The 25,658-nt window shown below is 37.5% G+C and overlaps 1 protein-coding gene across 9 annotated transcripts; it reads right to left on the bottom strand.

Annotated features, from left to right (window-relative positions):
- Positions 1-25,658, bottom strand: SSX2IP (SSX family member 2 interacting protein). 9 transcript variants are annotated; one of them, XM_074597989.1, is made up of 15 exons: positions 25,518-25,597; positions 25,061-25,181; positions 16,749-16,882; positions 15,957-16,123; positions 15,557-15,757; positions 13,686-13,796; positions 12,356-12,491; positions 11,030-11,105; positions 10,781-10,952; positions 7,328-7,478; positions 5,668-5,804; positions 5,057-5,230; positions 3,238-3,349; positions 1,107-1,227; positions 1-890 (listed from the first exon to the last, which is right to left on the bottom strand). In XM_074597989.1, exons 3-15 carry the CDS (start codon positions 16,789-16,791, stop codon positions 815-817), a joined length of 1,677 nt encoding a protein of 558 aa, XP_074454090.1. In that variant the 5' UTR covers positions 16,792-16,882; positions 25,061-25,181; positions 25,518-25,597; the 3' UTR covers positions 1-814. The 9 variants fall into 9 exon arrangements, with proteins under 9 accessions (XP_074454090.1, XP_074454088.1, XP_074454094.1 ...); XM_074597987.1 differs by having other exon boundaries at positions 2-890; positions 25,504-25,658; XM_074597993.1 differs by having other exon boundaries at positions 2-890; positions 3,298-3,349; positions 25,508-25,626.

Genomic DNA, 25,658 nt, shown 5'->3' with positions numbered 1-25,658 from the left:
TAGAATAAAATTACATGTTTATTGTTCACATTTGAAATAATGCAGTTCCTGACTGAACCATTGAAAGTCCTAATGCATTTGTAAACTGAGTATCACTATAAAACAATTTAAAATGCCATGTAAAATAATATCATGTATGTGTGTGTTTCATTTCATGGTTTCTCAGCATAATCACTTTGTCTATTTACAAATATATAAAGATTTTGCACTTTAAGTCATCTGAAATATCAAAGAGGTATTTTCAAATCACACAACTTAATAAATATAGAACCTGTTTTGTTAAAAATCTGCAGTATACTGTACATTCAAGTTGAGGCAAAAGAAGTTTTAATGCTAGTTACACTTGAGACATAAATGAATGTTTCCAATAATTAAACCATTTCTAAAAGTGCTATTTCTGCCTGTGACGAAAGGTAACATTAGGATCCAATATTTCGTTACAGTCAAAGTTTCAGACCATTGCTTCATTCACAGACTCAGAGCTTGTGTTACTAGAAAAATATCAAAGCTTTTATATATTTTTTAGATTATCTTCTTTCAAGAGTTGCAAGAAAGAGAGGCAAAAAATGGTCTAAAAAATAAAAGCCATGTGCACGCACATACACACACACGCCACAATTCAGATCACCACATAATTCTCTAGAAGAATGATCAAACTCACAGCATTCTCTTTCACTTGAGAATGATAGCTTTATGAACTAATTTCTAACAAAAACCCCAGCAGGCAACCCTAGGAAGTCTAAGGCAGTTGTTCTATGTGCAAGTTTCTACATAGCAGAGTGCCAACTCCGGAGCCTTCCCACGACTTTGTGCATTACTCTGTTTCTTCTTTGTCACTTTCCACCCACTGATTTGGCTTGCTATCTCCAGCAGCTTTTTTCGATGCAGCACTGGAACCAGGAAAAAGAGAATTTTACAACGCAAATAAGTTACGCTTCAGATAGAATCACAATATTGTTTTTATGATACAATGTTTAATATGTTTTGCTACATAGCAATCATAAGTCTTAGATTAGGCTTTCTGTAAGTTATCACAACTTAGTCTTTGTGCTCTACGTAGAGTTTAGCACTATAAAAATAACCATCTGCGACATCATTTCAGATACCTGTTACGTATAATATACTGAGATGTCTGGCAAGGTTCTGCTGAAACAGGACCATTCAACATGCAGTGAGGTTTTCTTTGCTGAGATGTAGATTTCACTAATCGACTGTCTTGGTCAGAACCTAAGAGATATATATTTCATCAGTTAAACTACAATGCAACTGAAAACATTTGAAGGACTTGCTTCTTTACATCTTTTGCTTTAAGAAACCCACACCAAACGTCTTACAGCATGTCTATAATAATAAACCTTTTGTTATAGCTCTGTGATAAAAATTTATAGGTACACTTAATGCTATTGAATGAAATTATGTTAAAATTAGGATTCTAAATTTGAAAATGAGGCATTTACATACACAATCACTGCTGCAAGTAATCATATTGAAGTCGAGTATAAAGTCACTCAAATGTAAAGTTTCTCACTTTACAATTGATAAAGCTTTTTTACTCCTTAAGTAAAAACCTCTCCAGCATGCATATATAGCAATTAACACCAATAATAGAACTTGCAAACTTGCCAGAGTATAGGAAAGAAAATTAAAAGCAGTAAGTTAGATGCCTTAGCATTTATATGAGCTTAACCACCAGTGAAGTCAATACAAAGACACAGCCAAACTTGGCAGGGCCAAGTCAAACCCCACTAACTCTTCCTCACATTTAGATTTCAAAGCTTTCATATGAAGTGGAAAAGAACAGGATGATTCTGTATTCTACAGTATTCATCACAGCACTACAGAATTAAGAGCTTTTGGACAAGCGTTGTGAAAAAGGAAAATTTAACATTAGAACAGTTTTAATGATAACCTGTGGAGAAATATCCAAACAGAGTATCATCCTCTGTGTGGCAGACATATTTTTGTTTTTATTACTGTTATCCAGTAGCTTAATATTAGGATATATAAGATTGAAGAATGCCATTTAGAAGAGAAAATATGTCATTAATACACATCCAGAAACACTAGAATTTGGGAAAAGGCAATTACAAATCAAAAGCTTCTGTGTACAATGAATGTTAAGCAGATATCAAATTGCTCACAGATCACCAAATCATGTCATTCTTCATGAGCAACAGCCAATCTCAATTCTGTTCCTAAAAGTTTTCCTGCTGTGGAAGGTCATTTCATTTCACACCTACAGAAGCACTACAGGAATTGCACAGAGGAGAAACAAGGAGAACGCAGAACACAAGGCAGGCTACTTTATCTAACAAGAATACAAATACAAGCTATCTTTACTTGCCAGGTGTTTCAGACTTATCTTTAAATGTTGGCTGCCACAACAAGAATCTATTTAACAGAGATTGTTGTTACTTCCCCCACCCCATCTCTTGTTTTTGTCTCACCCCACCCCCTTAGAGAGTACTGAAGACTCAGTGGTGAAGATCAAAACACTGCACATGCACATTCAGGCATGAAGGGATGGGAAATAAACTTACCAACTTGAAAGAAAAAAATCATAGAAGAAAGGAAGTAAAAAATACTTTCAATAAAAACAATACTATACATCATATATTTTCATTATCTTTTCTGAATAAGTTATTCCTTTATGAAGATTTTAATCTTAAAATTCAATTGTTTAATACTCAACTTTATTTTCATTATCATTATGCTCTTTTCACTTTTTCTTTTTCCAAAGGATTCTTTTTTTACTGAATATGTATGTGTATGCACATTTAATATTACCTCCTCTCAAATAATTAATGCTGCCATCTCTACACTATGATGCTCCTGTTCGAAAACTTGTTTCTGATCTATACAGATCTCCATAGGCCATGATTTCTTCAACTGCCTTAGCAATTAATATGCTCACATATAATTTAATTTAATTTAGTAATTCTAAGAGTTTCCCATTCTCAACAGCTGTGCTGTCAGGTACTTGACATTCACCAGATTACTTCACAAATATAAATTAATTATATAAGTAACTATTAGGGAGGGAGTTATCACAACTCCCTTTTTAAAAGGGGATTTTGAACTATCAGTTGCCCTGACAGGTAGAGGCATACAGATATCTGGTAAAATTTGTCTTGGGAAATTTTGGGGTTTTAATAGTTTTGTTCATATTTGCATCTTCTAGTTGAAAGTGGGAAAGAGAAACACATTACAAGAATGTAATTTGAACCAAATACTTGCTTCCTAAGAAGGCACTTGGAGTTGTCACATTTTCAGAGTGCTTGTAATCAGTAGACATACTTAAGAACTGTTGCTTCAGCCATGCTCCTCTATCTTCTTCAAATGCCTTTCTCTAGGAAAAGAAATGACAGTTTACACATATGACCACAGGATCAAACTTCGTTCACATTAGATTGATGCTATTCTACCTAAGAAAGCAAAAGTCCATGTCCACGTAATTAAGGAGAGCCAGCAATTTAACACAGAATTAAAGCCATGTGAGCAAGCTTTTGAATCCAACAAGGATTAGCTGAGGAGGTATTTATTTACAAGCCCAAGGCCATGGTTTGTTTCAGAGAAGTCTGACTAATCCTTTCATTTTACTGTTCTCCACTCCAGTGACACAATCTCCTACCTCTGCCTCCCATGCTACCCTTCTCCCTCAGTGTGGCACCTCTTGGAGGTAGCCCTCATTTCTGGGCAGCTGCCAATAAGGATTACTGCTTAAACCTCAACCCTGAGCCTTCTCCTAAACAGATAAAAGCGACATTGAAAATAGCACTGATTACTTCCATCCAAAACTGGGGCAGAACGAAAGGGGTTGTTTGACTTTCCCATCACTCTGAGCACAGAAAAGGAAAATAATGGCTAAAAGACAATCTCCAAAAGATCCAATGGCTCTCGAATCAAGCAACAAGCTATTTCATCTCCAAAACCCATCAGTGAAACTGGACGTCCTTCCCCATTATATAAAAATATTTCTACTATGTCAGTAGAAAATAGAGCAAGCCAAACTCCAATGCAAACTTCGACAAACACCTACAAAGCTTACAGCATCCCTTTTCATACTTAAGCATTTCAACAAGCGGAAGCACGGGTAATTATGCTTATGCTGCAATGTTCCAGAAATGTTCAGGACTAACAATTATCATTTATTATCACTCAAGACTTTTAAAGACGAATTCAAGGTCCAACATGAAATTCACAAACTCATTAAAATGCAAATAAAATTAGATGAAAAAGTTGAAGAATACATATCTATATGTAGTGATCTTTGTCGTTATTTGTCGCAGGGTGACCTACTGTGCCAGTATCTCAAGTAAAATCTAAAGTATTTTATGTTCCTTATAATAAATTTTACAGCATAAGAAAAAAAATCAGCTGTTTTGTCAGACAAGTTGTCCATCTAGCTCAGTCATCTGTCTCCATCATGACTTCCCTTCCCTGCTAAACTTGTCCCTGCAAAGGACACATACGCTAGAGCTCATTTAGAGACACATCTACCCTGACTGCCTTCCAGTATGCATGCTTACTGGCCAGCCTAACTACGAGAACAGAACAGATAATGACTCTACTAAGGGGAAGGCAGCAATTACTTTGGGTTTCTGCAATAGTCATTGGTTTTCACAAAAGGTTAGGAATCGAGTACCCTTGAGAATTCAATCCTGCAGCTCAATCTGACCGAAATTTGCACAGGGCTTGCTGTTGTAGGAAACCAAACTTAAGCAACATCTAATAAAGGATTTAGTGAAAAATTGGACCGATTTTTGGAATTACTTAGATATTTCAAAAGCTGAAATGGTCATTCCAGTTGCAGCAACTGTATTTTCCAATACACACAAAAAACACTTTTTTTTGAAAAGCCAACAGAAGGATCTCCTACTATGACCAAAGATACGTTTCATACAGTATGAGAATGATCTTTCTCTATAGATGTTAGCAAAAAAAGATATTGTTGGATGGCTGCACTTTAGCATATATAACAGTAAAACTACTTAACAACCGTAACTCATCTTCCATAGGAGTTCCCTTTTCTAACACCTTTCCACTTTTCGAATACCTCAAGTCCTAATCTAATAGCAGCTTCTGTAAAACTTCTTCGTTCCTTCTCAAAATTCTTTTTTTGTTCTCGAAATAGTGTCCATTCTTCCTGAAGACGCTCTCTTTCTTCCAACAAATAGCAGTCCTGTAGTAATAGAGTGGTGTCATCGTCACACGGAGACATAAGCTGCTGCTGCAGATATAAAGCAACATAAGACACAAACATTAATTTGTGAGTGACTGTTGAGAGGTGCAGTATTTCCACAGGTTCAGTTTTATCAGAAAAATGGTTGAAGTTTAATATGGAAACAATGTAGTAAGTATCAAGTCGGTGGCTGATGAGGTCAGAGTTTCAGATGGCAAGCAAAACGTCCTTGTTCAGGCAGCTGACTACATCAGCACTCCTCACCTTTGTTTATTCCCCAAAATTATTCCTACTAGGATTACAAACTCATTAAATTACTAACCAACTTACTAGTATACCTGTACTTGGACCAACCATTAAAATACTTTATTTAAAAAGCATTATCAAAAAATGGGGAAAGGCTCAGAGGTGAGAAAAGCATCACATTAGAGAACAAAAAAACTTAGATTCAGTTGAGAAAAATAAGAAAAATAAAAGCGTACTACCTGTAAGAGCTGTTGCTGGGTTTTGATCATTTCTTTACATTGCTGAATCTCTAACTCTAGCTTTTCAGTTTGCAGCTCATGGTCTTCTCTTGAAATGACATCTTTTTCATTCAAAGCTCCTGAATGTACACGTGACACTAAGGGGGGGGGGAAAAAAGCTACTTAAAAACAAAACAAAAAAATCTCTCACATCAAGGACTCATAGCAAGAGCAAAAGGTTTTGCTGTATTTGTCTCATCCTGAAAGACAGATACACAGTGTATTCAAAAGCACTTTTATCAGAGACAAAAGATCCAGAATTGGTGCTACACATGTAATTATGCATAAAATCCGGTTCAGGAAAAAAAAAAGGCGATGAAAACATAGCTGTTTCACATTCCCTAAAGTAAACCAAGCATCTGCACTGCAATACAACTGTCACACAAAAAACCCCCACTTGTTTCAGCAGTTCTTTAAATGAAAAAAATCAAGACAACCAAAGGCTTCTTTTCACTGACATACTGTTAGCCTATTCTTCTGAGCCCCTTTTTGAAGGGCTTGTGTGTTCATAAAAATATGACAGTAACTATATTTATCACAGACATAAAAAGAAAGCCTTTTCCTTCAAGTCCTGTGAAGGAGAAACAGAGGTAACAGAACATTGTGTGCGTATTTTCATCCCAGTAAGGGAATGAATTAGAGAGAAATAAAATGTATTTTGTATAATTACAACCACTGTGATAGCTACACATGAAATTAAATAAAACAATATGTAATTAGCAAAGTTGTGATCTCCTGATGCCAGTGTTAGAAAATTACATGAGTCCTGAAGGACGAGACTATGGTCATCTCTATAAATCCAGAAAACAAAAAAGTGACTCCAAGAAAACAGCAAATACTTAAAACATTTTTCCTGATGCTTACAACTATTTCTTCAGTTAGTTACACCAAATCAAGTATTACTCAGAACAAGTGTTCCTAAAATTCTTTCTATGATATAAACATATTCTCATAGACCATCTGCTCTTTTATTCGCAACTGCATGCGTGACCTTCTCAGCCTTATTTTTGACTGCAAAGATCCCTGTGGTAGCAGCAGCATTTGCTTGCATGGGAAAATAATACTAGGAAAGAATTTTATATATTTTTAGCTGTCTTTTAATGCTGTTTAACAGCTGGAAATGAGGAGAGTCCAGCACCATACCATCAGCCAGTTCACTCTAGAATGCTACAAGCAGCCTCAGAGGTATAGATGCAGCAAGCCTAGACTCTTGAGAAGGATTTACATATTCATTCATTCAATTTCTTCAAGTTGTTACATCTGCATTACTTGAAAATCTCAAAAAGGTGAGGAAAGGCAACAAATACTACTACATTGAAAGCATATGCTTTCAAAAGAAAAATAATTATTTCTTCAAAAAGTTGTTTACTTTGACAAACTATAATCATGTACTTTCTCACGATAACAGGCTTTGTATGCAATTGCTTCCCTAACTACCTACTATTAAAACTCACACGGAAAAATGCCAATCACAAGCCCTTTCAGGAAGTCTGCCAGGTGACAATTCCTTCCATTTTAGCTTTCTTTTATCTTAGACAGTCAGTAAAGTAAAACCTAAAAGCATACCAAGTGGAATTATCAGTAGCATTTTGTATTAACGTGTAATACAGTTAAACATCACCTTGGTTATCCAGCTTCTCAACATGATTTTTCAACATTCTCCATTGTTTTCTAATGCTGTTGGTAAGCTGCTCTCGCACAGTTTCACAAGACAGTTCCCACATATTCTCTTTATTTAACTCTCCGATATCTTCCTCCAGGTCTGACAGCACCTGTTGAAGCAGAAACAAAAGTCTGCTGCAAGCCACCCCACCACTCCAAATACATGTGTTTGTTTATTTAAATATGTATATAGGTTTAGTTTACTGAAGAGAAGGAAACCCCTTACATACAGGGAAGATTTTTACATGCAGGGAAATTTGTCTGTCAGGGAGTTCAGTTCCCTGATGGCCTGATGCTGAAGAGACAGAAGTCACCTTGCAGTGCCCAGAACTCCACCACAGAGAGAGTGTAGCAAGACTCACTCTCACACATCTTCAAGCTAGAAAAGCTCAGACTGCTGAGTTCTGCTGTCAAACATACGCAGTAGCTGCCCTTTAACTCACTATGCAGCATGAACAGGATTTAAGACAAATATTTTCTCTTGTTAAGAATTAAGTAATTTATTCCTGCCTTATTTTTCCTCCATGATAACAAAAACCCCACAATACACTGAAGGTACAGTGGAACTAGCACTATACTATGGTTCAAACATCAAACCTGAATGCTATCTGGACGATATAAAAGTCTAAATGGTCAAGAGAAGACTAGACCAGGACAATTGAGTAGATTTAAATTGAAAAGCTACAGCTGTTTGAATATCTGGCATGAATACTCCACTCTTCTCAAGCATCTAAACCATTCTATACAGCCCTCTTTATGAAAAAGTAGAGAAGGAAAGTCGGATGGGAAGTACAAAACCAAGAAGTTCAAAGGCATCAAAGTAATTAATTTACATATACAGTAAGCTCTTTGTTTCAAACCTGGATCACAGGAGATCTTAAGGAGTAAAACAACAGCTAAAAAAAAAAAGCAGGTTTTTGGTTTGGGGTGGGGTTTTTTTTGCTTTTTATTTGTTTTTTTTAAAATAGTTTTATCTCACTTCAAAAAGAAACCTCTTAATCCTTTACTTATATTCATATATGTTAACACAATGAAAGTCCAGTCTGGAGTAGGCCTCTGGATAGTGCTATGCTAATATGACAGTCTGGCTGGTTTCATGGCTGTTACTTTGAGATGGGAAGCAAAGTGATAAGTGATGCTACAACATCACTAGCTGCCACACGCCAAGGTGTATGTTTCCTTTTATGAATCAATACGAAATAGCTTTTCTAAGTAGAAATTTAATGTTTGAGGGTTTTTTTTGATTCTGCAAGGAATTGAATAAGAGTTTAGATTTCATACCAGAATGTTAAGAGTCACAAACAAGCATGAACTATCAGATGCAATGTTTTAAAGTAGATAAAGTAGAAATATATTTTCAGATATTCACAAAATAAACCAGTACTTCTAAATAAAAAATTAATCCATGCAAAACGCACATTGTGTTTTTACCTATTTTATTATAAATATAATTTTATTACAATAGAATAAAATTATAAAGAGATAATTATTTTATTATAACTATAATAATTTTCTGCAAAATCATATTTTTGTCAAAATTTTTCCTGTTTATATTGACAAATGCAAAAAACCTAAGCAATATTCCTATCATGACAAAAAATATCCCCAATTCTAGAATGGCATGAAATTAGAGAAGGCATGAAATAGATTCGATGGGGAAAAAACCAAACCGAAACAACAAAAAAACCCCAACAAACCAAAAATCCTACATCACCCTACACAACCCGGCTGAAACACCTCCACTTGAGACTTGCAGCTAGTAAGTACTTCTATTTTATTCAACTACTAGAAATTACTATTGTCTGTAACTAGTTGTTCTGCTTAATTTGGTTAATTAGTACTATTAGAAGACGGCTAATCAGAAGTTTCATTGCAGGTTCTTAATATTTTCTTAGTAGTCTATGAATGCTACAATAGTTAAGAAATACTTGTCTAATCACCCAAGAACGGTGAATTTCAGAGCAGTAAATCTCAATTTTTCCTCAAGTTCGTTTCAATGCACAAGTTCATAAAGACCCCATTCCACAGCTGGATTCTCATCAGTGTACTCAAGTTTGTGCCAAATCCTCCTGGCCTCACTGGAATCCTAAAAGCCAGAGGACCATTTATAGAACTGGCAACCAATTACATTTTATACTATAAATTATATCCAACAGCCATTACTGAAGATCAACTTCTTGTTGCCAAGCTGTAGTAAGAATTAGATCTACTAATTTCCTACATGATGAACTTTTAAGTTAACACACTGCATATTACTGACTACTTCACTAAATACACATCGGAGTCATTCTGTGTAGTAGAGGGGGCAAGTCATCCAGTGAAGTTAAGAAGAGTTTATTTACATCTTACAAAGTACTGGCCAGAGTCTCTAGTGTTGTTCTACACAGCGCATTCTGGGGCTGGACAAATGCACCTGAAATGGCCCAGAAATAAAGGAAGCAGAAGGGCAACTTCAGCAGGACAGCAGACCTTCTGAAATGGCAAGTACTAGATTCCACAGAAACAGCACACACTGCGAGGCTCCATCTACACATATTCTTACGTCCCAACGTGTACTATTCACTGTAATAGAAAATGCTTCATACTTTGTTCTGTAGAGTACCCTTAATCTCCTATTACTGGTACACCAATCTTGAATGCTTCCTAGAATCTAGCCTTTATGAATGCTTTCTGTATTTCAACTCTTTCTTATGCTCAGGGACATTCTTATTGCTAAGTGAAAGCTCAGTTAACGTTCTAGATTATTCCCCGCTTCACTCTGACATCAAAACAGAACTGCAACTTCCAGCAGGGAATCAGCAAAACGAATAAACAAACTCTGGATAAAACAACAAATATGCAGTGTACTGTTTCACAAAAATAAAATATCCTGTGAAAACAAAGAAATACTTAAAACCTGGAAATAAACAAACAAAAAAACCTCACAAACCATTTTACTTGGAAATCAATCATTGTCCTTGAACATAACAGCAGCCCTGTAAAAGGAACTAACAGCTACTCTAACCCATGTTTTATAGGGGCACATCGTAATTACATTTCCTCCACCCCCATGGATTCCATGGGAAGCCTGTTTTTTTGCATAAGCACCTTGAAAGCTTGCATCAACATCTTAGTATGGAAGGCAGACAAAACCCAAAATGCATTGTTACATAGAATTACATACAGGTAGCTACTGCATTTAAAATTCATTCAAGTTATACTTTCAAGCTTTCCATTGACTGACTAGGAAGAATAGACTGGGTATTGTTCTCAGACAGTAGAGCATTTAAACATGGATGGATTTCAAGCACAGCACAGGATGTGCAATCCACTGCCAAGTCTCACATGAAGTTTTCTTTTTTTAAATGATCAAATTACTCCAGCACTATACCAAACTACCACACAGTTTTAATTTTAACTGAAGAATACTTACTGGCCCATCTTCAGACCTTTCTTTAGGTTTCTGTTTCTGTGGTGGGAGAAGTGAAATAATCTCTTTCTTCATTTGCTGAAGAACTTTTTTCAGCTCAGCATTTTCCACTAAAAGCTGTTTTTGGCGTTGTTCGTAGTCACTTAACAGAACTTTGTACATTTCTTCTTCATTTCTGGAAGAAGAAATCTTACAGTAACAACATAACAGCCATAATATATGCTTCAATTAATGTTGTTCTAAGACAACTACCTGGCTTCTGTCTTATCAGTCCTCCATGCACCTCTCTTCCCATCAGCTCTACCAACATAATTTAGAACTTCCATAGCTACAAACGAAAAGGATATTTCAAAGCGTGAAACAACATGCAAATATATAAATATTCAGATGACATCACATTTACATGTAGTTATTGTCAAGAGACCACAGTACCCAAACATCCCCCTCAATCTTTAGAGCCATATGAAATCACATTGCCCTGCTTAAAGTAAGAATAAGATAGTCAAGGAAATAAGATAATTTTTGTGTTTGCAAACTAATGGAGGGATGTGTTCTCCTCCTATCTTATCTTTTTTATGCATTTCTTAATGACACCTTCATCCCTATTTCAACCTTTGTATCAATGGTGTATCAACTCTAACCTCTCTTCTGGCAATAATGCCAGTTTTACCTGCAGTTTACAGTAAGCAACTTCCTGATGTTTCACAAGGTGTTCCTCAAAACAAAGAAACTCTGTCCATGTTTGAGGGGAAAAAAAAAAAAAAAAAAAAAAAAAAGAAAAAAATCACACCCACCCACCCCCAACAAAACCAACACATCAATACAGATTATTGGTCCAAGCTCAATTCTAGTTAGCTAACAAGCAAACAGCAACTAGATTTAAAACCCAGTTATTTTGACCTCACTGATATTTAAACTAGTACTAGCCAACTCCAGTCAAGAACATGTTGCAAGTAAGTTTTGCTGACCTCTGGGTAAGACTTCTAGAGATTACTGAGCTGATACCTAAAGACTTTCTGCAGCCAAAATAGGTGTTCCTGCTACACCTGGTTTGGCTTACCCATAAGCACTTTCAGAAAACTAAATCAGCAGAAAACCAACTTGGCAACAACATGAATAGTTTTCTTCTGGTTTATTAACTAACCAACTCACTAAAATACAACATGCACTAGAATTGGCAAACAACTGAGTGTTCTGGGAGTGGTGGACATAATACAGTGCTTATGACACTATCCAAAGTCTTCTGATGGTAGCAGTAGCAAGAAAGTGGAGGAGAGACAGCTCTAGCTTAGGAACAGATTCCAAATAATTCTCCTTAGTAAAAAACGCTCATTTTGTAAAGATCTCCATCTGGTTTGTGCTTGGCAAACAATCTTATGGAATAAAATATAAAAGTTTATTAGCCTTACACAGTCAGCTGACATGAAATATTACACCTTTTTTGTAACATTCTAGCATCTAAATAAAAAAATCTACAAGGAGGGCCATATTGACGTTAAAGACACCCAGAAACAAATTTAAGCGTTTTTATCATACACAATATGCTATTTTGCTGTAGTAAGATTCAGAGCTACTTACCTATCTTTTTGTCCCTTTTATTCATGACTAACTGATGTAAGCGTTCCTTTAATTTGTTATATTCTCTCTCTTTCCTCTTCATATCATGATTGTACTGCGTAGCTCTACTTGAAATTATGTTCTGCAACTTCTGTACCTAAAAGCAACCCCACAAAAACTGTGTTTTTTCAATTAAAGCATAAACACATAAATTTCTTCAAAAAATTAAAACACGTGAAGCAAAATGACACTTCTAAACTGTATTTGTGGTGAGAGGAAGTGAAAACAGTAATCAGGAGAACTCTCCCAACCCATGGATTCTGACCTCAGACTTATCTCAGGGGATTTAATTTATTTTCTGCAGAAACCAACATATTGTAGTAGTATAGTTCCTCTGAAGTACAACTAAACTCATGTTCTGGCAATTCATGTAGCCTTCTTTATTGCCTTTATTGAACAGAGAAAGACATTTTTGGTTTCAGTAACTAATGTTCAGGATCTAGTTTTAGTCTAAAGTATGCCTGTTAGGTTTACACTAAAAAAATAATAAACTCCTCTTCTTTTGGGCAGCAGGATGCTGGAAGACAGACTATTCCATTTAATCTAAAAGAACATTAAGACATATCATAAAGCACATTCTTGGCCTGTACTATCAATACCTGTGGTTGGGTTTTTTTTTAATAGCCTGATTTAACCTTAGAAACATACAGCATATTCAATATTTTAAGATGGAACATTAGGCTGTTCACTATATACAGATAGTGCTGTGATTGTTAACTGTATGAATGTTTATGAACACAGAGAACACTCACAAAAACTTAGGAGCCATGTAAAGTACAGGGCGGGGGGTAAGGAGCACACCGGAAACAAGTCCCAAACTAAGCAGAGCCAAAGTGTTTTCTGATCTTGGTTCTTTCAAGACTCACAAGTTAATGAGATTGTGTCCCCTCACCTCCCTTCTTTTTGATCTTTTGCTCTCCTCTACAATGTAACCAAAAAAAAAAGCTTCTATACACAAACACTTGAAAGACTGTCTGAATCCTGTTGCCCCCTCCTGCTTCTTGATATTTTTAAACATTCTAAGATAAAGCTATGCTCAAAAGTGCAGAAAGCCTCAGAAAACTGCACATGTGCATTTTTGCAGTACTCTCTACTATTATTACAACTTGAGCCTATCCCTTACAGAACCTATTTATCCATATGTTACATGCTAATTTCATTTTGATGAAAGGCAACATTTGCCAACAACAAACATTCAAAGTGAACAATTACAAGACTCCTTGTAAAAAAAAAAACCGAACATATTATTGAATATCTATGTAAGGATGTGTTACTCTACAAGACAACTCACTTCATCCTTTTCATTTTTAAGTAACTGGTGCAAATTTCTGTTCTTGCTTTGCAGTTGTCTGTCTCTTTCCTGAAGTCCAACTATTTCCCTTTTAGATAATTCCAACTGTTCCTAGAAGAAATGTTGATAGCTCAGTATCAATAAGAATTAATAGCAAAGGATTAAAAAAAAAACCAAAACAAAACACAAAACAACAAACCATGCAAATCAAACTGCCAAACCACCCCACTTGGGCTAAGTTTGCCTATATATTTGATCTCTGATGTTTTGGGCATGATCTTGCATTCTCAGTGACAAGTTAGTTCTGTTTTCTGGAGCAAGAAGTATGATTCTCCAGTACAAGAAACACTCCTGCTCAAAAGAAACAAAAACCCGGCTTGGTATTTAACAGATATTATCTTACACAGTTACTACTTATTACAGTTATTACAGTCAGGACTCTGTAAGCATATTTATACTGTTAGAGTGAGACAGATACTAAGCAACCTGTATGAATTTGGTACTACAGTTTTACTGAAATGTTTCTGTTTAATAATCAAGGGAACAATTAACACAGATATGCAGACTGTGACCACAGCAAAGCAAATGGGACATTTCACATATACACAGTAAGGCTAGACAGATGATCTCATAATAACAGATTATGCAAAACCAGTACTTTAATAATCTTTTTCCACAAATGAGACTCAAACAAACCTGAAATTGCCAACTTAAGTGACAGAGTCAAACACTACATACAAGCTCTTTTTCTTCGTATGTGTAGCGAGTTACAAATGCTTAGAGATATTTAAGCAACAAGAACTTCCAGCAAACCACATTGGAATATAGGTAATACAATAGTGGAACCTAAGAGGATTGCTGCATGGTATGTCAAAGAATTTACATGAGAAACCTTACAAGCTGACAGCTAAATTAAATGCCCTGGCATTGAAGTAGTACTAAGTTTTTCTCCCCTCACCTTAAAGCCATTTGTCCAGGGAAAGTAACTGGAGCGTTCTGGAACCTAACATTATATAGCGTTTGTACTAAAATGAGTGCAGTTACACATGATCACACGATTTATAATGCCACATCTAAATGCTTCTACATGGATGACTTATCTCAGAAGAAGGACTACTATGGTTTTGAGTATCTACAGCAGCATTTGTCAAGGAGATAGTGCTGGCCTACCCTAGTGAAAAGCAAACCTAAAAGGCTACGAATCATGTATTGAAATATTATTTTTTTAAAATTTTTATTTTCTTGACAGAATCAAGGGAAAGACACCACTCTTCTAATATAACTGCACATACAAGTATTCATGAAGTAGCACAGGCTGTGAACTTCCAACATACCAGCTACTTCATAGTGGTCGGCCTTGTGCATGTATTTATCCTGTGATAAAACAAAGCTTAATAACTTCAGTTTTGACAACAGCTTCTGAGCAGTTCTTACAAAAAGACTTTCTAATCGGCTATCCAAGGAATCCAACAACAACAGAAAAGAAACAACCAACAAAAACTCCAACATGGAAAAGGTACAGATATAGAGAAAGACTGACAATAACCCTATGACACACACTGGAAGTGCTACCTACACTTTTTACAGGTTACAATTGTATTGGGACTTTGTCTTTTAGAGCTGGGCATAGCCTTTTAAGTGATACTGAATGATACGAGGTGTTTAACATTTTCGTTCACAGCATGCATTAACACTTCCAGTCGAAACTTTCAACTAGAAAAAGACTTCAAAAAAATCCAAAATGCACATAAAACTACAACTGCAGATTAGTACTGTGGAGAAAACCAAAAAAAGCACTCACTGTTAAGCATGTACAGTATCTATTAAATGTAAGTGCAGAATAATATTGGTGGAATTATCTTGGTTTCTACCTTTAATTTAGCATAGCAGTTCTGTAAGTGGTCCATATCACTACTCAGTTTCAGATGTTGCACTTCTACTTCTTCCTGAGCTCGAAGGTTCTTGTGCTGCCGTACAAGCAATTCATTCATGCAATTTATGATAGATATTAAATTTAATTCTTTTCCTTTGGACTCTGCATAAATAGAAGGAAACCCCAACGTTGTCAGTTCCTGGCAAAAAAATAAGGAGGGGGAAAATAAGTAACTGGATCAATCTCTCACAATTCTCCAAAAGAGAGAAACAATCAGGTGGGGGGCAGGAGATGGGGGGTGGGGAAGGGGGGGAATCCTATTCCCCATCAACTTTGGCTTCTGAGCATTGATTTAATATCACCTTCACACAACCTCCAATAAACAAGATCTGGCTTACCCTATTGAGATAGGATATACTCTGCTCAAAATTCTCTTCTGTGCAGAAGGCACTGAAAAAGCTGTGCATGTTTTTGGATGAAGGCAGTGGCAAGCGTAGCACTTGTGAGTTCATGCTTGGGGCAGACATCTTTTTTTCTGAGGTATATTGAAAAATATTTTTGCTATCTAAAAGTTAAAAACATAAAGAAACAAATCAGAGATAATAGTTTAGGACACACCATATACCAAAAAAAATAAATCAAATCCCTAACTATTCAAATTAGTATTAACAGAAATTTACAATTCTAGAGTTTCAAATTTCATCTAGAATGACATACATTAAATAATTCACAATAAAAAAAAAAAAAGGATAAGCTTACACTGAAGACTTAAAGACTCAATAACATTTTAAGGTACTATATCTTTCAAATTTTACTCATGCTGCAATTTACTCTTCCACTAGGTAGATGTGGGCAAGAAACATTTACTCATTTAATAAATTTGTAATCAATTTACAAGGCAAAAGAACAGTGAACAAGTAAAGAAATCTCTGAAAATGCAAGATATCATGAAAAGTGTGATTAAAAAGTCTTAGAACCTTTATAAACATGTGAAAGGACAATATTTTACAGTAGCATTTCTGTGCGGACTTAATCCAAAATAAAGCACTGTATGTACTACATATTATTGAATATTTTGCTTAATTAGGCAAATGTGCCAGGCACTAAAATCCAGTCTCTCTCTCTTTAGCAGCTATAACATCACTGGTAAAGTTAGCGAATCCACTAAATTCAAAATATTACTGATTTACCTGATGATAGCACTGGCACAGTAATAGTCTTCCAATCTCCCATAGCAACAAAGACAGGCAGGGTACCTGAGCAACTGGTTCAGCAGTGAAGTATTTAGTACAATTGCCGGCAATGTGCGTTACGTAGGCATCTCCTAAAATAGCAAGAGCATTTTAGATTAACAATAGCAGTTAATACAGCTAGAAGATTAAAGCAGACACAGGAGAGTGACTATTGGACTTGAGCCACACAAAATTTCTCTACTTTACACAGCATTTAGAACACAGTAAGTGCAGCAAATATTATGCTGTAAAAATGATGCAGCTATCTGTATTTAGTTAGCCTTAAACTTAACTAAGTCTTGTAAACCATTAACTAAAGCTAAAATGCCACGCACACATGAAAATAAGAGACTCACGCTGCAGATAACTGGTTGTTTTCTGTTGATGTACATCAGAGAAAATGCAGCAAGCCAAATATTAAATATTTTCTTGTCATATAACCAGGAAGCAGTTATTATTAAGATAAACTTATGTGAAGTTTTAACATAAATCTGAATGGGATTATTACTTAAAAAGAAGGATAATAAAAACTCTAGAGAAGATATATTGGCAGAGAGAGTGCAAAGGAACTTCTCTAACGAACATTTAGCCATTTAAATTTAACTTACACACACAGAATGGTTTGGGTTGGAAGGGACCTGAAAGATCATCCAGTTCCAACCCCCCTGCCATGGGCAGGGACACCTCCCACTAGACCAGGCTGCTAAAAGCCCCATCCGGCCTGGCCTGGAACACTTCCAGGGATGGGGCATTGACAACTTCCCTAGGCAACCTGTTCCAGTGCCTCACCACCCTGACAGGAAAGAATTTCTTCCTGATATCCAATCTTTATCTACCCTCTTTCAGTTTGAGGTCATTACCCTGTGTCCTGTCATAACACTCCCTGATAAAGACTTATATATTTAGTAATATTGCCTTTCCCTGGCGAGTTGCTTGCTTCTTTGCAGAATCTCTAAAATTGTTAAAAAAAAACAAATAGGAGAAGCCTTGCCCTGTTGGCACAGCCACTCAGTACAGCATTGGCCCTCTGGAAACCAAAGGAAAGTCACACACTCGTAAGAAAGAACAAACCCATTGTGCCCTCACCCTACCTCCAGCGCTCAGTATGAAGGCACGCAATAGCATTAGAGTTAACCACACTGCTGGAAACTTAAAATCTAGCTCGGATGCTTAAGATTTGGAGAGCGTAACCTGTCAGCTGTTACGTGAACAATGCCAGTTCAGCGAAACAAACTTTCCACCTCACAGAAGAGGCAGCCCCCTTGTTTCAATGAACACTTTGGAACAAAGTCTCAAGTCAGTTTTAGATGGACTCTGTAGACTTTTGGAGCACAAGGGTGTTTTCCTCTAAACTCCTCCCACTCCACTAATGTTCCAATAAGCACACTCTGGATAAGCAATTCTAAGTTTCTGACACCAAACCCTTGTATTTTTATCACTGTGGAAAAAGCTACCCTTTGGGGGGACAAAAGAAGGTAAGGGAGAGGGAAGGGAAGTGTGCTCTGTTATCCGTAAGGTCTCTTCGGAACACAGAGACACTAAGAATCCTTATCAACGTTTCAAAGCGCAGAACACAGCGCCCAAAGTAACACCAAGTCTTTAAGAGATCATACTGTTGCGCAACGATATTATGGAATGCTCAGCACTAGAAAATAAAATATCCAGCTTGATGAATATTTCTTCAGGTTCATAAATTTACTTGGGGAAAAAAAAAAAAGTATACAGTTATTCTTCATCTGAGTTGAAAGCTTGCAGCAACTACTAAAGTACATGTAAGACAGCAAGAAAACAGTCAAAGCAACAATCTAGTGGCTGTTCTTGTTTAAAAAAATGGGGTTTCCTGACCATATTCATTAATGTGCATTTTTCAATTTTTTTCCACCCCATGAAACCAAAATGTCCAGAAATGAACAAAGTGAAGGTCCAGATTCTAAAGACAAGAACTGACTTCCTAATAGAAATCTGCAAGGAAATCTTTTTTTTGCCCACCCATCCAAAACAATTGTGCTTTTAAAAACGGAATTCAAAGTCAAGCTAAGGATTAAGAGGACACACTTCTTACATGTTAATTTCCTTTCTGTTGGATCCATCAGATAGAGAGACGTGCAAATGTAGGGGAAAAAAGAAGGCAAATTGAGCTACAAGTATATTCTCATTACTGGCATTGCAATCTGGCATTCTAATAGGTGTTTCAAAAGATTGCTAGGAAACTCAAGACACACAAACTCCATTAAGGACCGCTGGAAAGTCCACAAAAATACTACTCATGTTTCAGATATGCTGTTACTTCCAAGCAAACTGGCTTTTATTCTTTAAAAGGTTGCATACCCATTATGAGATCTTATCACCCGAATTCCCTCAACCAACCCACAGGTGTCTCTACACTGACAATACTATTCTGACACAGCATCTATCACCTCAAACAATGTTTGACTGGAAGCAGAAACAGGACTAGTCCAGGTGTGGCAATGCAATGTTTCTCTAAATTTGAGCCCTGCAAGCCGCATGCAGATTAATTCAGTGCAAATGCTTTATCAAGGCTACTCTCTTACTCTCTAGTTGCACACTGTTTTTAGGTACACCAACAAGAGGACACAAAGAAAATTAACACACAAAATCAGCCTCATAAGGATGCCTAGTGAAGACAGAGAAAGCAAGAACACATAGCCAGTACAATAACATCCAGGTAATGCAACTATATTCATCTCATATTATCTATCTTGAAAGCTCTACAGTCTTTTGTCTTTAAAAGACTACCTGCAGTACACTGCACACTGTTTAATATATCAGATTAAAATCCACCTTCAGCAATTTCAAGATTTGTAAAGTGCCAAACTCAAGAACTTCTTTTGACTGTTAAACCATTACCTGAGGTATCTTAAATTGTTATGTGTCATCAAACAAGTGCAGTCGCTTTGAAGCGGTAATCATTTCAGAAAGTGGTCAGCATTTTGTACTTGAATCATCTGTACATACTGTGTTTAGAATTAAACTCAGATGTGCAAAACGAGACAATCCCATGTCAGCTGCAAATGGAAATGCCACAAGCCTTTAGTCCCATGCTGAGATCATCTCATCAGTTCCACGTGGCTCCTACTGCCAGTTCAAGACCTTATCCACGACTTCTAAAGCTATCTAGCAATTAAGATCCATCAGATACATTTCCTTCCCAGTCTAGTCAGTTCCTCTGGAGCAACACGGCTCAAAATAGCCTCACTGAACTATGCAAGAGCTAAAGATGAATGTTCCTGATTAAGGCAATGTGGATGCAAAATTAATTTAGATACACCGTATTCAGAAGGGACTCTTCACCTTCAGTATGCTACAACACTCTCTTTAACCACCATAACATACCAGGGAATGTATTACAGAGAGGAGGGAAATGTGTAACTCCAAAGCAATATTTTGTGTAATTACGGAAGAATAATAAAATAATACATAAGACTGAATAGTACTTTAAGGATCTCCCTAGGCTATCCTAGTGAACACATAAAGGCTTTAACCAAACAAAAATAGTGGAAAGGTTTTGTGGGTTTGTGGTTCTCCCCCTCTGCCCTTTCCCCCTCAAATCCTGCTTGGGAAAACATGCAGTAGGAAGAAAAAAAAAAAAGAAAAAAAAAATCATATTTTGATGTTTCGCTGGGTCTGACTGAGGGTGGCACAGAAAATGAACACTGAACAGCCAAAACTGCTTTAACTACTTAATGATTTTCTTTCTGTGGCCGTTCTCTGTACACAGGGATTTGTTGTAGCCACTTTACCGACAGGTTCGATAACTTCCCCAGAAACCTGTAACGAGCCAGTGCTCGCCAGATGAAATTCTGCAATTGGCAGTGTCACTTTCTGTCCCAAGCAAGAAATTCCTGGGGTGGACAAGACCGAGGTGGATTGTCAAAAAATGAGCCTCTGGGACCCAATTTCACATGCACGAATACAATGGCAGAGCCATCTCACTGCAACTAAAAATCTAAAAGTGAAACAAAAAATCCCAAACATCCCCCCCCCCCCCCAAAAAAAAATAAATAACAGAGAGCTTGATTAATATCAAGGAAGCAGTAATCAAACCAAGGCATTGAAGTGCTTGTCGGAACCGGTGAAGTACAAAAAAAACCGCCATGAACTTAAAAAAAGACATCATGGTAATAATATACCAGAATTTGATTCTTAGAAATGCACACGGAGAATTTTGACAAAAATCTACAGGAAGAGTTCCACAAACTCCTACATGATTCATTAACAAATACATCTTTCTTTCAAGAACAAGTTTAGGATAAACTTCAAAAATGGTACATTTTACAAACACAGAAAGCTTACAGGAGCTGTTCTTAAAATTATTGGTTTGCATCTTGGGGGACAAGGAGGGATTGACAATGCATGTGCTAAAATTCAAGATAGAAATCTGATTAAGTGAGCCTGAGTTCAGACCATAACACAACTCGAAGATCACAAGCACTAAGAAGTAGGATTATAAACTTTACACAATGCAGCATACTTAGAATTTCTTAACATCATGCTTAAACTTGAAAAGGAGTAGTCATAACTGTGTTTGTAAAGCTCACTCGGACAATCAGAAGAGAATCGCTTGTCACAGCACTGTGATCATATTACACCATCTGGTCGTCTCTAACCTCCACAGGGTGTGACACAAATGGGAAATGCAGTATCTGGTAACTCAGAAAACTTTTCCCCTTTGCCAGGGTAGTGAGGATAGGGAAAGGCAATTTTTGGAGAGGTGGTTTATACCTGCCCCCAATATTGCAGTATCTCGGAAAAAAGTTTTAAAAGGCAGTATCAACCAGAAATTGTCAGATAAATATTCCTTCTCTGTATATTTCAAATACTACTGCAAGTTATGACATGTATATATTTCAACTTGTAAAATTGGAGGGTGGGTAGTTAGCATTTGCTTCAAGGGCAATAGGATTCCTTCTCCTAAAACTACATCCCAAAAGGAACGGTGAACCTGCTTAAAGCTTTTACATTTGTCTAGTAATCCACAGATGCCACACAGATGGCTTTTATCCGGATAGACACAAAGACACATCAGTCTATGTAAATTTAGGGTACGCTCCAATCATGACATTGCAGGTTGACAAATATACTCCTGATGTCATAAGGCATATACTTGTTTTAATTCATGTAATCACCATGAAAGTCCATGCATTTCCTCCCTAGAGTTTTGACACTTATTCTCTCTCTACAGCTGTTTTAATAACACAGTTTACAATTAGTACTAAAATATGCAAATCATATCCAGTGGTAACTGTACAGTTGAAAGAATTCCTTCCTCTAAAATTTAATATTGTAATTTTAATTATGGTCTTGCAATCAAAGCAGACCCTAGATTTCTCTTCAGACATTTATAAGATTGTGACAATTTAGTCATTATTCTACTAACTGCAAAACAGGGGTGGGGGAATCCTGCCACTTATCCACATTCTATGGGAACTTTAAGTAATGTCAGATTTCCAGCCAAACTTCTCAGTATTCTCAAAAGTAAGATGAAAAGGCAAGTCAAACCACCCAGTCTGCAGGTATTAAGTCTACACTTCATTCTGAGCATATCATACCCCAAAAATCTAAACTACATTTCTCCATTCAATTTTACTTAAAAAACAAGCAAACAGACAAAAAAATAATCAAGAGTTTTAAGAAAACAAGTGTTTATTTGATCTTCTCAACATGTATAACCACACAAGAATATAACCTCACATCTGATAAAATTCAATGTTCGATGACTATTCTGCCACGGTCTTTACCTCAAACACTCAGGTTACAAGGAATATAATCTGATCTACTACCTCAAGATTCAACTACACCTTTTACATACACAGATGACTGAAATTCTGTTAATGCAATCACTGAAAAAATTGAAACACATGGAAATGTTTCATCTGACTCCCAAATCCCTACCTCATTTTGAACTAACATTATGGATCTTCACATTAGCGTTTTCCTATTGCTAAACAATAGCACCATTTTTGTAAATCTTCAGAATTGTATTCCTCTTACTACATATAGCTAGAACAGAACATTCTGCTACCAAACCTACCCACGTCACAGATACCCAAAGGAAAACCTCAGGAGCTGTCTTCTGCAGTTCCTCCTCCTTTTCCTGAGATCAGCTTTAGCCAAACTTTACAGCTTGACTGTCTCTGCAAGCAGACAACTTGGGGGGGGGGGGGGGGGGGGAAGAGAGAGAAAAAAAAAGAACAAACGAAACCACAATCTTACTCATTCCTGAAGCTGGTAATATTTACTGTGCAGAGCCAGAACTAGTATTCCAGATCTCAGAAATGATGAAACTCAGAAGTTTCAAGTAGCATATAACCTGTAAATTAATACTTAAAATGGAAGAATGGTAACTGTAACTAATTTCTCGGAAGACTGCCATGAAATTCAAGGAATGGTTCTCCTGTAAATTCTAGGTTTCGATCGAGCATAACAGAAGTGTCACAGACCAGACATAGTAATTACGAACAGGACTGCTGAAATAGCAGTATACCTTCTGTGGAAGGAAGGAACAGTAACAAGCCTGCCACAGTGCTCTGGGAGAGGGAATGAGCCAACATACCTGCACAAGACAGCATAACTGCATTTCCAAAAAGCTTTTCACAAGGTTTCCTACCAAAAGCTCTTAAACTAAGATGTCAGGGGATTTATTAACGACCTATTGTATAGATGGGGAAGGGCAAAGTGCAGGAATAAGTTTAATAAGGGTGAGGAGAGGCTATGAAAGTATACCATATGAAAGTCCCAAAGAGACAAAATTTAGAGTCCCAGAGGGGGCTGTGCAGGCATGTGTATTGTTCAGTAAATTTAAAAAGGTGATGAGCAGGTATGTGAGAAAGCTCACGTAAGGTACAGAGTTATTCTGAAAAATAAGCACCCAGAGTGAACGAGAAGAACTGCAGAAGGTTGTCCTTATACGAAGCAGATGGATGATAAAAATCAGCAGTTGAAATTCCATGTTCGTAAATGCAAACTAACACAATGGAAAAGACAACTCTGCTACCTACTTAAAACAACAGCCTCTAGTTAGGTATTATCATGCAGGAAGAGATCCCAGGGTCACTATGATTAGTCTTCTGGAAGTAACAGCTCACAGGCAGTTAACAGAACATTGGAGCAGAGGACAGAAAAGAGATCATCATAACGTCTCTGTATGAACGCTAAGCTTCTTCAGCTTAAATATCACACACAGGTACAACCTTCCCTGTATAAAAGACAGAACAGACCTGAAAATGGTACAAGAAGGTCAACCAACATTTTCATACAAGAAACTAATAAGCTATGATTTTTCAGCTAGAAGACAAAACTGCTAAAGAAATAGGACAAATGTACAGAAAATCATTATTCATTGCTTCTTTTAAACACAACAGTTATGCAGAATGAAATGAAACGTTCAGCACAAACGCTGGAAAACAAGAACATTGGTTTTTTTCCATATAAAACACGGTTAACTTGCAGACTCACATCACAATGAGGTGCTGTGAATGCTAAATATATAAACTGGCTCCAATTCATTGAAAAACGTCCATCAGCAGCTATTAAATTTAAAAAGAGAGATACAACCTCTGCTCAGAAATCCTTCAGCTCCAGACTGCAGTATACTGGGAGGATACACAGATAAAAGCATCACTGGACAACCAACCTATACTTATGATCTTTTCCTTAGTATCTGCTGCCAGCCACTTCCAGAGACAACATATTGACCCGAATGAGCCTGGTGTTACCCTCTCCTATGCTCTCTCCAGTCCAAATAATAACTCATTTTAGTACCACAGCTTTCCCCCAGAAAAAAAAAAAACAGAAAGAACATCTTCCCCACAAGTATTTATAATCTGAAATCTCCATCAATGGTATCAAATAATTTCTCTAGGTCTCCTTTCTAAGTTCACTATTCAAATTTACCCAATACGTTCACGTTTTACTTCGCATGCCTCCTATTTGAAGTCATTGCCCTGAAATTCCTGTCATACCTTTGTAGCATATGGAGCCCTGTGTAACTATTCCATTGACAGCACAGAAAGCAGCAGAGTGTTCTACATAAATAGGGGATGCAGTAATACTACAAGCTGATCATGCAGTATGATTTGATCTTCAAATTGAAGTGGGCTTTGCTGCAAATGAAGACAAAAATATTTTTAAATAAAATAAATGAAAAAAAAAAAAAGCCAAAAATCCTTTATGGAACCTCTACTCTTACATCACGTGAAGCCGAGCAGTCACAAATTCACTGACTCAGGAGAAGGCTTTACGGCTCTCACCTCTTCGAGCATCCAACGCTTGTAGCTTCACAGAGATCAACAAAACGCCGGGCCTTCCAGTGGGGGAGTGCGGGGGAAGCAGCCAGCAAAGCCAAGCCGCTAACCCAGCTCTCCCTCGTCCCTGCGGATCAGGCGGAGAAGGAGCACGTGTCAAGATCCACAACATCGCCGGGGCCAGAACGGTTTCCCCCCGCACGCAGTCCTCCCCCGGAACACCGTTCCCCTCGGCCGGGCTCCCACACCCGCGGCGGGCGGGCAGAGCCCCGCAAAGCCCCGGTACCTCAGCCCTGCGGCGCGCTCCAGCTGCCTCACAGCGTCCCCCCCTCACCAACGGCCGCGGGGCGCCCGTTACCCGCCCCAGCAACGGCCGCCCGTTACCCGCCGCCCCCCGGCCAACGGCCGCCCGTTACCCGCCTCGCCAACGGCCGCCGGGCGCCCGTTACCCGCCTCGCCTCACAGGAGGTGGAGGAGGAGAGAGGCGGCTCCTGCGCCCCGCAGCTGCCGACGCTACCGCTCCGGCCCTTCGCCGGGCCCCGCGGGGTTAAACAACCCCCCTTCGCCCGCACACCCCCGCCCCAGCGCCGCCGCCATAGGCCGA

This window comes from Larus michahellis, chromosome 8 (genome assembly GCF_964199755.1).
Source record: "Larus michahellis chromosome 8, bLarMic1.1, whole genome shotgun sequence".
Taxonomy (NCBI): Eukaryota; Metazoa; Chordata; class Aves; order Charadriiformes; family Laridae; genus Larus; species Larus michahellis.
This window is presented reverse-complemented; position numbering and strand designations above follow the sequence as displayed.